Below are 15,142 nucleotides of genomic sequence, written 5' to 3'. Positions count from 1 at the left end.
TACTAAAATATACACTCGTACATACACAACGTAGAAGCCCACATAGCTCTACATAAACAACAATAGCTAGAAGCAGGAAACTATTACTGAGCGACACGGTCGATTCCGGTGGGTAAATAACATCTTACGTTATGCCTTTTCCCTCCTGTAGAGACCAAGAGTATTATAATTGTTCTTGCACATAGCCCACTTCTTAATTGTCCGCTTAATGGCAGCAGCGGACATAAGACCCAGAACATTTATTAGTAATAATGGTGCAGGCAAATAACAGAGAAAGATTATAAGCGTGACACATATTTTCGAAACGTCCATTTGTTTCTATGCCATATCTAGCGAAAATTGAGATTTGCTCAAAGAGTTGTAAACGGCTGATCTTTTCTAAATAGATCCAGTCAGTCCTAAGATGTGACATACAGTACATAAAAAATTGCCCCATTTTGACGAAAAAGTCGAAGAGAAGATGTAGCAATTCGCAAACGTGAAACGATCGGACGAATAGTATCATTCTGGTATATAGCTCTCAACCACTAGCTAATAGAAAAACTGTGTAATTAGCAGTAACGCGCTACATTATCTGCTACGAACTCTATTTCGTGCCATTGCAACAGAGATTACTGTGTCTAAGGCCATAACTCAGCGTCAAAACGATGCGATAACACTGATTGATAATGAATTCGACTCGCGAAGCTGCAAGAAGCGCACACACAAAAACTATCTTCAGCCCACATTAATACCTTCCGTCCCTGTTCAAGACGATCCAGTGGCCCATAGTCACGACACGCAAAAGCGAAAGAACAGCGGATAGTTCCTTTTCTCAGCGTCAATATCTAAGTGATTCCCCGTGAGTTCTACACAGAGGTGGTAAATGTACACGGTTGCCGTTATCAGATTAGATACATATACATTGACAGTGAATTCCTCGACGTGCACATGCACACTGTTGTAAATAGACCGTGTCTATGGCGCCAGTTCGTTCTACAGCCCATGTACTAAACAGACGGACATCGATGATCAGTAGCCTCCGGGGCCACCTATCAATAGTCTAATGTTAGCGATAGTTTTTGCCCTAATGAGCGCCACAGCAGTATGTCGCAGAAGTATGTAGAAGCAATAACAACAGCAGAAATAACGATCAGAGCATACGAACGATCGATACAAACGGATAATCTCCCTCTTATCATTGTTACTGATAAGCACGTCTCTAAATTCGCATTTGTATAAGGGCATAGTTGCGCGCTCGTACTTCTAGCAATGACAATGTAGTGCGATCCGGCTAGTACACCGATCGCATGCCGCGTTCCGTTATTGGCACCGCGGCGAGAGCGAAAGAAAAGTGTTGCAAGGTGATCAGTGGATCTTCACGGTATTGTTACGCGTTCATTGTGGAACCCGTCTGACTATACATAATTTAAAGTATACTACTATATGATGCACAACTGGAGATTGCCTGTAAACAGCAATCGACGACGACAAATTATGCTCATGCACGTCTACAAATTGTGGCTATGAATGAATGCGTGTAGTGATGCCGCATTTCGGCGCTTTGGGCTTGCCCAAATTGCAAACTTACTCTCCCCACTGTTCATCACGGCCGATCCCTCGGACTCTCGATGCTCTAGCGGTCATCAGCTACACGTACAAATAGAGGGACGGGTAATAACGATGCTCGATTACGGTAGTCGTCGGAGCTGGTGGAATGAGCCGCCACAGTAACATCGAAAAACCTATTTAAACCCGAAACGCACTCATCAGCTGATTGACAGCCCCTTGCTGGCCGCTTGGCACTGTACCTGTGTATATGTTGGTGTGTCAGTGGGTGGCTGTGTTGCGGGCTGCTTCTGCCACTCGTTCAAATGGGGTTTCCTAATTTTCTCTAGATACTTTGGCAGAGCGACTTTACAAAGACGAAACGATCTTAAATGCCCTGATAAAATGGCGATAATGCTATCAGCGGTGTACCCGTTTTATCGGATACGAACAAGGCGATGGCTTCTAATCCTGGTAAAGTGATGACATTTCCTATATCGTGTGTTCCTCTCGTTTTTATATCGGTGGAACGATAAAAGGACTAGAACCTCCCGTTCCCATGTCGACGAACTTCCCCGTTCGCGTATCAAATCTAGGTCAGTGTTCCCACCAGAAAACACCATTGGACACCGCTGACGTGACACATCACGAATGTTTAAACATCGTGACAATGACGTGCTTGATTATGGCAGCGTTTTTCTTCCGTAGCACCTTTGATGCGGAGAAGCGAAGGAGAGGACCTCCAAAGTGTGCACGACGAGGTCTCGAATACGCACACAACACGGATCTATTGTAGGCAGGTCCGCAGCTGGCGGCACTATGTCTACAAACGACCACAGAAATGAGAATACCAAAACCGTTTTGTGATGGGCAAGATACCGATACAATTTAGAGAGTTTCATACTAATTATTTTATGTGATTTATGAACGACGGAGGCGTGACGTTTCGTATTAGTGAATATTTCATTATTACGGTCAAAAGTTATTTGTCACTGCGCGAGTGATAAGCAATCAAACTTGGAACAGCTATGACAATAGGTGCCGACATATAATGTAATGATATGTATTAGTAGTTGCGGGCGATCGAAGATGCACATCCAATAACAAAAAATTATGATCAGCTGTCTGGAGCCGACTGAATTGAAGAACAAAAGACAAGGAAGAACAAATTTTTTGACTCCCTTCATTCCTGTAAACCTGTTGAAGTTATCCTGAATTTTGAAGTGGCGGTGAAAAAAGCAACTTTTTTTTTTTTAACTAATATTGGTTATAAACGAAGGCGTCTAGCTTCGACAAAATGTATATTGATTTGCATAGCATGGTGAAGTCAGTCGGTCGGTAGCGGTAAGGATCCGAGATGAAAACCCTTAGAACTGATCTATGAGCTCTTAAAGGGAGTCAGCATTACCGCACTGGCCTGTAACAGTGACTTTAGCTATTTTTGTCACAAGATAAAGTCAACTGGCCACCTTTTTTCTGTCTATTTCATTGTCTTTTATCGCCCACATAAAATGTAAACAGTCATATCTAACTCATGTGTCGATAGGCGTCGTTTACCTTCGCAGTCCCCTAAGGCAGCAAATCTATATGGCAGAATCTATATATGTAAGGTTTTCTATCACCACAGAATTATTTATGAGTTGCAAACAACATTGAGAATTGCACATATACGGGACGAAGACAAAAGATTTCGACTGGCTGAAATAACATCAGGTTGTGTAATACCTAAAAAGGTTTTACGGTTCTCCCTGTAATTATAATCTCACTGCATGTCATATTGACGCACCCTGGACAAAGGTCGGCGGCAGGTTTTAGCAAGCCATAGAGTGAAAAATAATAATCTTTTTAATGCTGTCGCTGTAATTCCTAGAGCTTAGGCCAAGCCATGGCCTTGCTCGACTGTAGACACTTACAGCTGATCTCATTTGACTAGTTTTTTTTTTGCCTTAATGTACGCGAACGGAACAATTTGCCTTGCCATGTACCCCACAGATATTGTACGCAATTTAAAATATATGAGTTTTCTACGTTAAGTAGTTACTCTTTGGAGGAATCCATTCGTATTGCTACCGCTGTTACTAGCGCTCGTAATTAAATATTCTCCATTGAGTAAAATACTTCCGCCTCAATAAGCTGCTTGTAGCTCCCAACGATATACTACTATAAGCAATTACATACTACAAGCAGAGCTTCTACAGCCGTCATATATTTACAAACGTTAAGTATAGTTAAAAAAGATCAAATAAATCATGAAAATTATGCCAGTTCGGAAATACACTTTGTTCGGCGCTGTGAGCCAACCGTTTGAAGCAAAAGTTTACTGAAGCAGCATCGAAACTTATTTAGATAACTTATGAGAATTTTCAGTGATACGTACGTGGTTTCCGGTCAAACAAACTCGTGCAAGCATCTACGAATATTTTTCATTACGCAGTCAACACTTCGAATTTTTATAAAAAGGTAGCAATAATCAAAGCAAAACAAGAAAACTACACTTAACGCTACAGTTTTGCATAACCTTTTCGTAACTTATTTCTGACAAACCCAATGACGCTAGCTAATATCGACATAATATCTCTGATTGACGACAACTCGGCTTAACTTCTGCTCACCGTTCTGTTCTCGCCTTCGAAAAAACGACGCCTAAACTGTGTATAGGAATACATATATATTTAGTTTCTTTTTATCACCATCTATCCAAGTAGCTTGTTGACTTATTTCAGGAAGCTAGGTACTACAACCATGGATAAGGGTAGCCTAGAGTCTGGTCCTGTCTTTACAGGCCCTTACAAAACCTTCTACCAGTACTATCTAAAATGATTTAAGTGAAGGTGCTGCCTGCTCTCTATCGCTCTGCCGCTGCTACTGTCGTCGATACAGGACCGTCCGTAATGTCTCAATTCGCTCGCCTTGACGTTCATCGCCGTGCAGGCTTGCAACGGCACCAGCAACAGGAGCCATTCAACAATATCACGAATCATAATCGTGGTATCGGGATGCCATTGGCGCCGTGACCGCTGCCGCCGTCAGCGGCTTTACGCCAGCCGGCGAACCATAGGGGTGTCAAACCCATGGCTGCTTATTTGCCCTAGCTGAGTTGCCTTTGTCACTGATTCATCACCATTGTTATTGTGGCCATTGTTACTTTCGTCGACGTCACTGTTACTTGTCCTTCGTCTAACGCCTGGATCGCACGCTGCATGCATACTCTTGGTACGCCTGAATTTTAGGTTGGCAATGGCAGAAGCCGCTTATCTGTACCTAGTTCTGTCTTTCTTTGCGTATCACTGTTTTATTTGCCTCTTGGACGTAAATCGACGACCAGCGATGAGGGGTCTATGTTTGATTGACAGACCCAAAAAGCTGGAAACAGCCAACGAAATCGGCCCAAAGCGCGCATTAACTGGGAACAGCAGCAGCGGTTCGACCTGTGGCCAAACGCTAAAAGCTAGTTAAGATTGTCACATTTTGATCTTTTTTTTGCACTCGATTTATCTACGTATCTTTAGTCTATGAGAGTCTGTGTTTCGTCTTTCCTTCTGCTGCAGTTGTAGTTACTACAGAGAGTCGCAATGTCATCGTAGCTAATATCTCGTGGTGATGGCTGGTTGCTGGATACATCGATTCTAATGTTACCGTTACTGCTGCCGACCGCGGCGATGGCGGTGCTACTCAAAGGCCATCCGCGCACCGCTCGCGACGACTCTCCAGGAAAAGTCAAAGATAAAAATTGTGAGTACGCGAGCTCCTCTCTCTCCGTACGAGATGGGATGATCATATTGAGGATCATGATGACGGCGGCCGTAAGGCAGCCGTGACGCTAAACACAAACGAGAGATACAGCTGCAAATATAGCCAAGCTCTCGTCCTGCCGCTATCCTTTGCCGTTGCGTTTCCCGCCTTGTCCCATGTTGAACTGTCGTCGAATTAGGTATATTCTACATTTTTATCCCGATTCGCACGTAGTAACTATAGGTACACAGATAGAGACACCGTAGTGGTATGCGTACATACCCTGTACATTCACTGTAGCACATGTACCGATACACTATTACATATTGAGGTGTTGGATTCCGACGACACCGACACGCCAGCTATACCGCTGGCGTTCGACGCTGTCGAATGAACGTCGTGGCGTCGTCGCCGGGTCGAACGCGACCGAGAGAACAGCGGCAGAAGAAGGCCATGTAAATGGAAAAAGAAAGCGCACCAAAGACGCTTCCAGCATTAACAGCAGGAGCATTACGCGAGAATCTCCACCGCCGTCCCTAGATCAACACAGCCACAGTCATCTCGTCGTCTTCGAGAACATCAACAACTACCGGCAACAGCGGCATGATGGGACAGCACCAAATGAAGGGGCAATTACTACCGTACCGTTGTCAATTGAACGAAAGCTAGAGGCTATTACTAATAATACTATGGAACATAATAAAGAGTGAAAGATGCGAGTCATAATTGCGGCGAAAAGGAAATGTATCATAAGTTATGTCATAATGCCATTTCGTTATAATCAGCAAATGCAGGTCACTCCTTCGGGATGGGTCTGTCGGATTTTCTTTTCAAAATAATTCATTTTTTTAGATTTCGCTCATTATTTTGACAGTTTAACAAACTATCGGTGACTGTTCACCTATCAATGAATGACAGGTCAATAATGATCGATAGTGACTTTACGAGGCGTAGACATTTTCTGAGTTTGCAATAAAACAGCGCTTCTGCTTAACTAGTAACAATCCATAAACTAAGGTATCCGTGACTCGACACCTTTTTCAGAATAGTTGATTGAATCTTAAGACACACAATTTATATAAACTGAAACAACTAATAGCCTAAGTTAATATAATAAATGAAATATATTCAAATTTAACTAAAAAAAATTGAGCAATTTTACATTCACTTTCCTTCCGTAAAAAAAATTATATATGTATATATACGCAATGGCTATGAATTCACACAGAGCAAATACATCTTCAACTAGAAATTGAAGCCATCTATCATAAAAACAGTACTGCACCGCATTGAAGGTATAGTCATTTTTCGAGTAGAAAAGATGAGGTATCCGTCCTTTATACTGTTGCCATTTATGCCACGCCAGAGGATTTGCGGAGGAACGGAAAGGCAACCGATTAGGTTGAGGCGATTGGCAATTATGTTGCGAAAACAGCGGGCCCAGGGTCTGTTATCACGAAGTCACTGCTTACGCCGCTGCTAAAGCTACTATAATGAACACCGGCGTCGTAAACACTTGTCGAAGTGAAGAAAAAGATATCCATTGCACATTGAGATCGATTGCATTAACACAAGTAAGAGAATAGAAACACGGCGAGACATTCAGAAGTGGGTTTAGAATGGAAACCCTCGCGCCCCGGTAGAGTGGTAGTGGGCGCATAGTGTGGACTAACTGAAAAATCAATAACTCTTTCGATAACAGCAGGCAACGTCAACCGCGGCCAATCAGTGAAATACAGCTTCATGCTGATGAAACGTCATAGCTCTCTCTTCCTTACTGAGCCGACGGTCGTCACAGCGAGGTCCATTGAAGACAACCAGGCTACTGCCTTGGGTTCCGCGAACCGTCTTCAGGGAACTGAATCTGCACGTCGCTCATGATACGGAAAATACACTAATCTGTATTAAGCATACGAACGTGGTACTAATCATATCCACGCATGGAAAAGTTCGATTTTTCGGACCTCTTTGAACTGTTGCAGGTACAGATAACACATGACAGAGCTCACTTTGGCGTGAAACACCTTTAGATCGCTGCACGCATAATCACCGAAATTAGATCCTCTTTATACGACATACGCACAAACGCCGAGTTTCCACCACCGGTGGTCAAGCAACGAATGATTCTCCCTCTCGGGAGTACTGGGCATTATCATGGTATCACATATCCAATTCTATCAGACAGTTCCCTCGTCACCCACTTCCTCTGCCCACAACGTCTGCTAATTTTTCGCGCACACCAAAACAACGCGTACCCCTTTAAAACACATCTAACGACTCTATCAGCATTGTTATGGGCCTTATGCTGAAATATTGCACCAAAATCCAATCGAAACTCTCGCAGAACTGAAACCTAGGGCCACTCCACGATCTTCATCAAGCGCGCCATACGATAACACGATGATCACAGATACACACACATACACACATGCACAAATACAGCAAGCACGTGAAGCAACGGCCGTGATAAAACCGCAGAACGGCCCATGAAACTTCCTCGGGGACTCCATAAAGACCAACGAAAATTCGTCGATTGTGATCCAGCCGTCAGCCTCAACAGGGAAAATATTAACTTCATAGAAACTTGACATCCATCTAAGTGACTGACTACACTATGTTTATTCAAATAGAAAAACACGACACTTCTGGCTAAGATCGCGACAAACTATCGCGCGTCTCCGTCGACGACAACAACGGAGGCCGTAATAACATTAAAGAATAAACACCAGCACTAGCACCAACACCTATTTCCTATTGCTAAAGTAGACGTGGACGCACCTAAATGTTCGCCTGTGGCCCGCAAGGCTGCTTGCTATACGCCTATTTGCAAGCGGCCGGCAGCGCGGCCACGGGCTCGCCAGCGAAGGCGCCGATTTTCACTGCTGATTCGGACGTCGTTTTCACTGAACAAAATGAAAATCCACTATTGCGACGGGTAGCTGGAGCTACGCACGTCGAAGCGGCCGCTACACTGTATCTGTTGGTATAGCTGTCGTCGTCGATATCACTATCAATGTTAGTGTCCTTGTTAAGCAGTCGGTGGCGCGGTCGATGCTGCTTATTATTATTATTGGTCGAGATGCGACACTTGCCGTGCCCCGACACGCTGCTGCTACTGCAAAAGGATGCGTGTCGTTGTTGCGGCCCCTGTGGATGATCACTCAAGGCTGCTGCTATTACAGCGGCATAGGCGGCGGCGGATCGAATTTGTTGCTGTTGTTGTTCGCAGCGGTAAAGGATTTCGGGGACAATTCTCACTGTTCGGGCAAGCACGATCCGTACTAGTGCTGCTGCCGATGCATCAGTAGCCACGATTTCTGCCGCGGCAACGGCCGTTTGGTCCGTAACAGCTTTACGTAGAAACACCTCTACCACTAGCAGTGCTATGAGAACAACGACGAGGCGGCGGCGGCGGCGGCGATTTAGCGAAAGTTGTCGACAACTGCGACAACGACAAGTATCTAGCTGCGGTTTCCGTTGATGTTGTCCTGCGAGGGAGACTTGTTGATTTTGCAGCTGTTGTTGACGACGACGACGCTGAAGCTGCACTGGCTGTCCGCTGAAGCGGGTATCACTGCAGTTGAGCTCTGCGTTGTATTCGCTCAAGGGACAACAGTAAAAGCTGCAAAAAAGCTCGTTACAACTGTTCCTGGTTTGTTCGCGAATCGTAGTGTCGCTTTGGCTCTCGTCGCTGATAATCGAAACGTTGCGGATGGTCTTCGTACTACAGGAATCCCGCTGATTCACCATCGTAATCTATGGGCTCGGTGACGTCGTGTCACGGCTTGAGCCGCAGCTACTGCTGCAGCTGCTATTGTTATTGTCGTCGTTGTTGTTGTAGTGCAGATGTTGCCGCGCTCTTGATATGAACAACAATCTTATAACAAAATTACTTGTAATGGTTCTACTACTGTTACTGGTGTCGCTGTTGCTGTATTGAGACAGACAGCTGAGCCGGGGCGGCCCCCCGCCACCTGCAGCTCACCTGCACGCTGCTGAAGCCTGCTGCTGCTCCGGCTACGGCCTGCGGTGGCCTGTTGCCACTGAAGGGCAGCAGTATGAATTTGCCGTAAACAATGCTGGCTTAGTCCAATAGTCTTTTCGCCGTTTCGACAGTTCCGCATAAACGCAGTAGTTAAACACTAAGCACATGTAGGGCGCCGATCGGACCCGACAACACTTTGTCGTGTCGCATCAATCGTTCCAAACGCGCTCCGTAAAATAGGTACGATGTTGTGGCCGTCTGATAACAAACAATACAGTGGCCTAAGGCCACTTCTTGCAGAAATAGTACAACTTACTATCAGATCTTGCAGCAGTAGTCTTTGTAGAAATGGTGGACAAAAAAATTCATCGACGCTCACACGTACATACACAGATACTGTAGACAGGTATATCCACCCCAGTGTTGAAATGATGTCGTTAACTTCAGTCAACTCTCTTCGTTGCGGTCGCTTTTGTTGTCTTTCAAGGTAATCACGATCGACGTACTCAGTATCGGCGTCACACGAAATCAACTTCTCGCAAGTTGCACAAACTCATAAATGCCCACATCGCTGCGAACGCTTCATAAGTGGCGGCGACGGCTGTTACAACAACCGTTCAGCTTGCGTTCGGCTTGGCCATGGTGCTAGGCAATAATATCTTTCGTGGAAGAGCTTGGCGAAAACTTGCGTTATGTGTTGCTTTTCGTGTTGTTTGCCTGTTCGCCGCCTGCTTGCCAAGCTCTGTTTTGCCTTACTTTGGTTTAGGCTCGTCGTTCGTGGCCTGCCAACAACCGACTATGATGGTTCCTGCTGTACTGCCAACGACGATGTTGGCTGTATTTGCTGCTAGCTCCGGGCCAGCGTAGCTCACGACACAACATCACAGTCACTGCACCGTAATGCCATCAATGCCAGTACCCCCGAATGCGGCGGCGGCGGCGACGACGACGACGGCGACGACGACGACGGCGACGACGACGACGGCGACGACGACGACGACGACGGCGACGACGACGACGACGACGGCCAAAACATCACAATAACACAACATCGCGTTGTTGTGACTACTGCTGCGGCTGCTGCTGCCGTCTTCAACACTACAACTACGAATATCACCACTATGACCAGGGACGAGCACGGCCAGCAGCACAGGCCACAGCACAGCAGCACAGGCCACAGCACGAACGAAAGAATGGATCGAGCTAGCGACGGACCAATCGAGACCGACCGACCGACCGACCGACCGACCGCCCGACCGACCGACCGACCGACCGACCGACCGACCGACCGAGACCGATCGAGCCAGCGCTACTACTACTTCTAGTCCGGACGACGACGACGACGACGACGGCCGCGATGGCGGCGACCAGCTAGCTCTGTTGATGCTGCTGCTGCTGTTGCTGTGACTGTGTGCCGAGTCGGCTCAGCTTGACTCGCTGCCGGTGGCAGTCCTCCGCTAGCGACGCAATACACTAAGCACACGACAACACGCCAGGGAACAGGCAGCCCACAGCCGTGGCTATGAAGCTGCCAGCAGCGGGCGCACGAAGCAACTCGCACAACACAGTAGTACTACTGCTGCTGCTGCTGACGGCGGTGTTCGCAAACGCACGCATGCACACTTACACACTCTCACATGCAATCACACAGAGGCCGCTGCTGTCTTTGCCTGGCAGACCTCTCCGACTGGCTAGCTACAACTACTGCTGCTGCTGCTGCTGCCGCCGCCGCCGCCGCCGCCGCCGCCGCTGCTTTCAGCTAACTAACTGGCCCGTTCACCGTTTCGGCTACGACTCTTGCTACCACTAGCGGCTGCCACTTTTGGCTCGCTGCCCTGTCTCGCGGCTCACACTTGCATACTGAACGCCAGCGCTCACGCAGCCGCTGGCAGCAGCACCATCACAGTCCGAAGACACGGAGCACAGCACAGCACAGTACGGCTCGGCGGCACACGAACGAAGACAGAGAGACACAGAGAGGGGAGCCAACAAACACCGCTACCAGCGCTACGGGTCGGAGCAGTAGTCGTCGTCTTCGACACACAGCGGAGCTGTGCGTTCAACCAGACAGACGCACACACTCATGGCCCGAACCATCTAATGGCATATAGCCGCAGCCGACGATACCGACAACAAGGCTAGATACAGCCTCATCCGCCGATGGCGCTTCTGAGTTTCGTTCGCTGCCTGTCTGCCTCTGTGTTATGGTGTGTTGCTGCAGGCACTGCGGCGGCGGCGGCAGCAGCGCCGCCGCCGCCGCTACTGCTGCTGCTGCTGGCGAAAGATCGCTGCTACTACCACATGCAAAGGCAAGCGAATTACGAGTCGCGCTGACTGGTTGGCCGCCATTCTGTAGCATTAACAAGTGCGATGTTTTTTATTGGTTGGCGCGGCCATCTTGCTGGGCAAGATGGTTACTCCGATGAGTAGATGTCGACTCGATGATATTGATGATGATGATTATGACGATGGCGATGTGGGCTGGCGGCAGACAGAAGAGCAGCTAAACACGGTAATCGGGTCTGACAGTGGGGGCAACTTGATTGTTGGTGGCCGCCGCGGGTGATGCGGCGCGGCCGATGCGACTGGCGTTCACGAGGGAGGAACAAACGGCTAGTGAGTGCCATCATCGTTTGAGTGTTGTGAGAGGGGGCGGAGGGCGTCAAGTTTATAGCTTAAATATATTTTTATGTACTAATAGACTGTGATAACAAATAAGCAGGTTGCCACCGATGAGTTGTTTGTTGAACAGAACTCCTGCTCAGACGATCATTGAGACTTGCCAAAGCACACTATATTATCACATGTAGCTGACAAACTAGTGTCGCAGCAAAATTAAATATTGCATTCGAGGGCGACCGACATGATAGTACATGACACCGACCACTAGTCTAAAGTGACAAAACTTTGACAAAACTATCTTTTGAAATCGTTCGTTCCACATTGTGACCACCTGCAGGTCTGCGAAATGATACGAAAAATGTTAAAAGCTGCGAACTAGCAGGACAGCGGAGAACAAATGTCCAGTATGAATATTCGAATTATCTAAAGTAGAATATTTGTTCAGTCTACACAAGTAGTTCTTGTACATTACCTTTAGGCAGACGATTGCGGATGTTCGAACTTGAGATTTGTACTTCAACTTTTGCACTAGTTGCTTGGTCCTAGTGATACCATTCAGTGGGACGCGCTCCCGTTGCATTTGTTACTGTTGTCGGCACGTTCAAGCTCTCTCTGGTTTGATAAAGTATGATTCAGCACGCGCGACCCAAGCCTGTATTCGAGGAAGGAAAGCGAATTAGATCGGACATATTGACGCGTATTTTCTATATATGTATTTGGCGAACTTAGCATCTGACAAACGTTTCGAGTTTTATGAACGAAACTTCTTCATAAACCTAGTTTCTGCTTTGTTACTATTATCTTGGAGCTCGTAGACGCAGATTACATGATTGGGACAGGTATCATAGGTCTAACATGTTTAATGACTGAGTGCGTAAGCTACTTTATCTGAAAAGAACGCTCACCCAAGCAGACGACACCAACTACTTAAAATCTGTGCAATTACTTTCAAGTTCGGGATAAAGAGATCAGCACTAATTGACCTAATGACCCCATCGGGTCTTGTAATTGTTCACGTTATGCTCAGGTGTGTAACAGTATTTCCGATGATTCCCGGAAATCGGTAAATTCTCCCGGTTAATGAAGCCCATTAAGGGAAGACGGAAATGCTGTTTACGGACAGCACGAGAGTAAGACAGTGATTTCACCCAGTGTCAAATGTTACTAGGTGGTAAGTTCACACAAGAGAAGATCCATATCGAAAATCCATGTATGCAATTAGCTTTTGACAACTAAGCGGGAGACCGCCGCATACTCGAAATGGGTTCTAGTAGGAGTTAGGACGAATGGATTAGAAGATGGCGGCGTTGCCACCCTAGCTCTGAGTTACCCTCACACCTTGAAAAACCTTTAGAGGGGCCAAATCTGCTCACAGTTGTTGCCCACTTGCTAAACACAAACGACAAGGAGACTGTTATACGAGTAGAGTAGTCATTTCACCTATTGATTGTCATCATTTTCTAGTCACAAAAAGCTTCTTTGAAAATGATTAAATGCTCATTGTGCAATAACAACTTGACTATGCATCGATTGGTACCATTTATAATGTACACCAAGCTGTACAAAGTCAACTGGAACAGCTTATTCATGATAAACAAATCCTCCAACGAAAAACCTATTGACAGTATATTTTTCTTTTACCTGTATTATCCTGTGCAATTAGCGTATTTTTTGCAGTTCAAAGAACTCTTAGGTTTCTTCAGATTCAGAGTGGTCCAGAAAATATTGAGTAATTGGAGCAAAACTTTGAATAAACACGAATTTGTCGTTTTTATAAAGAACACTAACAACCCCCAAAACAGTACCTAGTTCGCTTGGGTAATACAAACTACTGCAGTTTTACGACGCATGCCAGAGTTCACCATCAGCAAACCAAAAGGAAAACATTTAGAATCATTTCTGACAATAATGTTTTCGCTATGTGCAGTGTCACACACAAAAAAAAAAAAGCAGAAAACTCTGTCAAATTGCCTCTTTAGTCCGTTTGGATCGAGCCCTCTAGTGTGTCGTTCCGCGTTCAAATTCACTTCTGTCAATCTTGTTATTACTAGAGGAGGTAAAAAATCATCACATAAAATTGCTGCGAAATTCTATACATCTAATTATGAGTTTTACAGCTTATTTTTGTATGCCATCTCAATTTGTTTCTTGGAAGATTGTGTCATTTTGACATCCGCCATATAAATTGAAATTATAGGCCATACAGTGTAGAATCAGCGTACCTTTCAAGTAAGGCAGGCCCGCTTTGCAACAATAGATCAACTCAGCTATCACCTAACTTTTGTGTGAATTTAAGTAAGACATTATTTTCAGGTATGTATTCGCTAGTACATAAGCTGCTTGTAGAAAATTCATTGTATATAGGTTAGCGTTCAACCAGACCGTCGAAACCTTAACTCCGTTAGGTTTCTTGTTGTAGCTAATATTTTTTATGGCCTTACGGTATATTCAGCGGCATAGAAAGATATTACCATATTCACATCGTGATGTTTGCTTGACACGCGTAACAGCCGAACCCACAGGGCGCTCGCTCATGTGTAATTTGTAAGTTCGAACCTTCTCGTTTGTTTGATACCACGCTTCTTAAATGTCATGAGCACTGTAAACGAAAATTAGAAAGTAAAAAACATAATACCAAGGTCTTTGTTTTGGAGGAAAATACGACTCTGCAATTTTATTTCACAGTGGTCTGCTCTTGCATCTCCCTGATTCCATTCTTCAAAACCGCTTTCGAAAGAGCCAAAAACTGGCGTTATAGTAAAGCAATATTGTTTGCCGTTTGTAGAACACTGCCGGTGTTTTGTTGACCATAAGATCATCTGAAGAACCGCTTTTTCTGAAATCCTTATTCGGGTCAGTTAAAAAAGTAACAAAACATGCTTTCAGTAGTTAAACAACGATTTAGCATACACGACTTGTGGTAAGTTGTCTCGGTGTATCTCTCAGATCGAGCTTCAAACGGTAATTTCCTGTTTTGGGAGTGAGTTCGAGAGCAGCATGCCGTTGTTAGACGGTAACGGTTAGCATACTCTGTACAACTTAAACTTGTTAAACTGTACAGCTTACAGTGGTGTATGAAAGTTTTCTCAGTAAGGAAGTTTTTTTCTCTTTTTGATTTAGTAGGTTACTTTTTGCAATGAAAATACGTTAACAGCTCGAACAAAGAGGGAAAACATTTCTCTTCTACTTTCCATACGGCGTAAGTTAGCGTATATATTTTTTGCGCGTTTAATTGACCTAGTGCACGCGTACTTCTCAGTTAACATCTGTGCGATA

At 45.5% G+C, this 15,142-nt stretch overlaps 1 protein-coding gene across 4 annotated transcripts in view; it reads right to left on the bottom strand.

Annotated features, from left to right (window-relative positions):
* Positions 1-13,901, bottom strand: part of LOC111273674 (uncharacterized) — a 62,462-nt gene extending 48,561 nt beyond the window's left edge. For 2 of the 4 annotated variants that reach the window (XR_002687983.2, XM_022855517.2), the window contains exon 1: positions 12,339-13,901. Coding sequence is in view for 1 of the 4 variants with exons in the window: in XM_022855517.2 (XP_022711252.1) it covers positions 12,339-12,446 (108 nt within the window). In the remaining 3 variants the exon portion in view is untranslated. Of the gene's footprint in view, positions 1-6,544; positions 7,794-8,037; positions 8,160-12,338 lie in introns of those variants that run through there. The other 2 variants (XM_022855518.2, XM_022855519.2) reach the window with 2 other exon arrangements.
* Between the last annotated feature and the right edge of the window lie 1,241 nt (positions 13,902-15,142).

Source organism: Varroa jacobsoni, unplaced genomic scaffold (assembly GCF_002532875.2).
Source record: "Varroa jacobsoni isolate VJ856 unplaced genomic scaffold, vjacob_1.0 scaffold_213, whole genome shotgun sequence".
In the NCBI taxonomy this organism is placed as follows: domain Eukaryota; kingdom Metazoa; phylum Arthropoda; class Arachnida; order Mesostigmata; family Varroidae; genus Varroa; species Varroa jacobsoni.
Note: the sequence above shows the minus strand (reverse complement) of the source record. Positions and strands in the feature narration are given on the sequence as shown.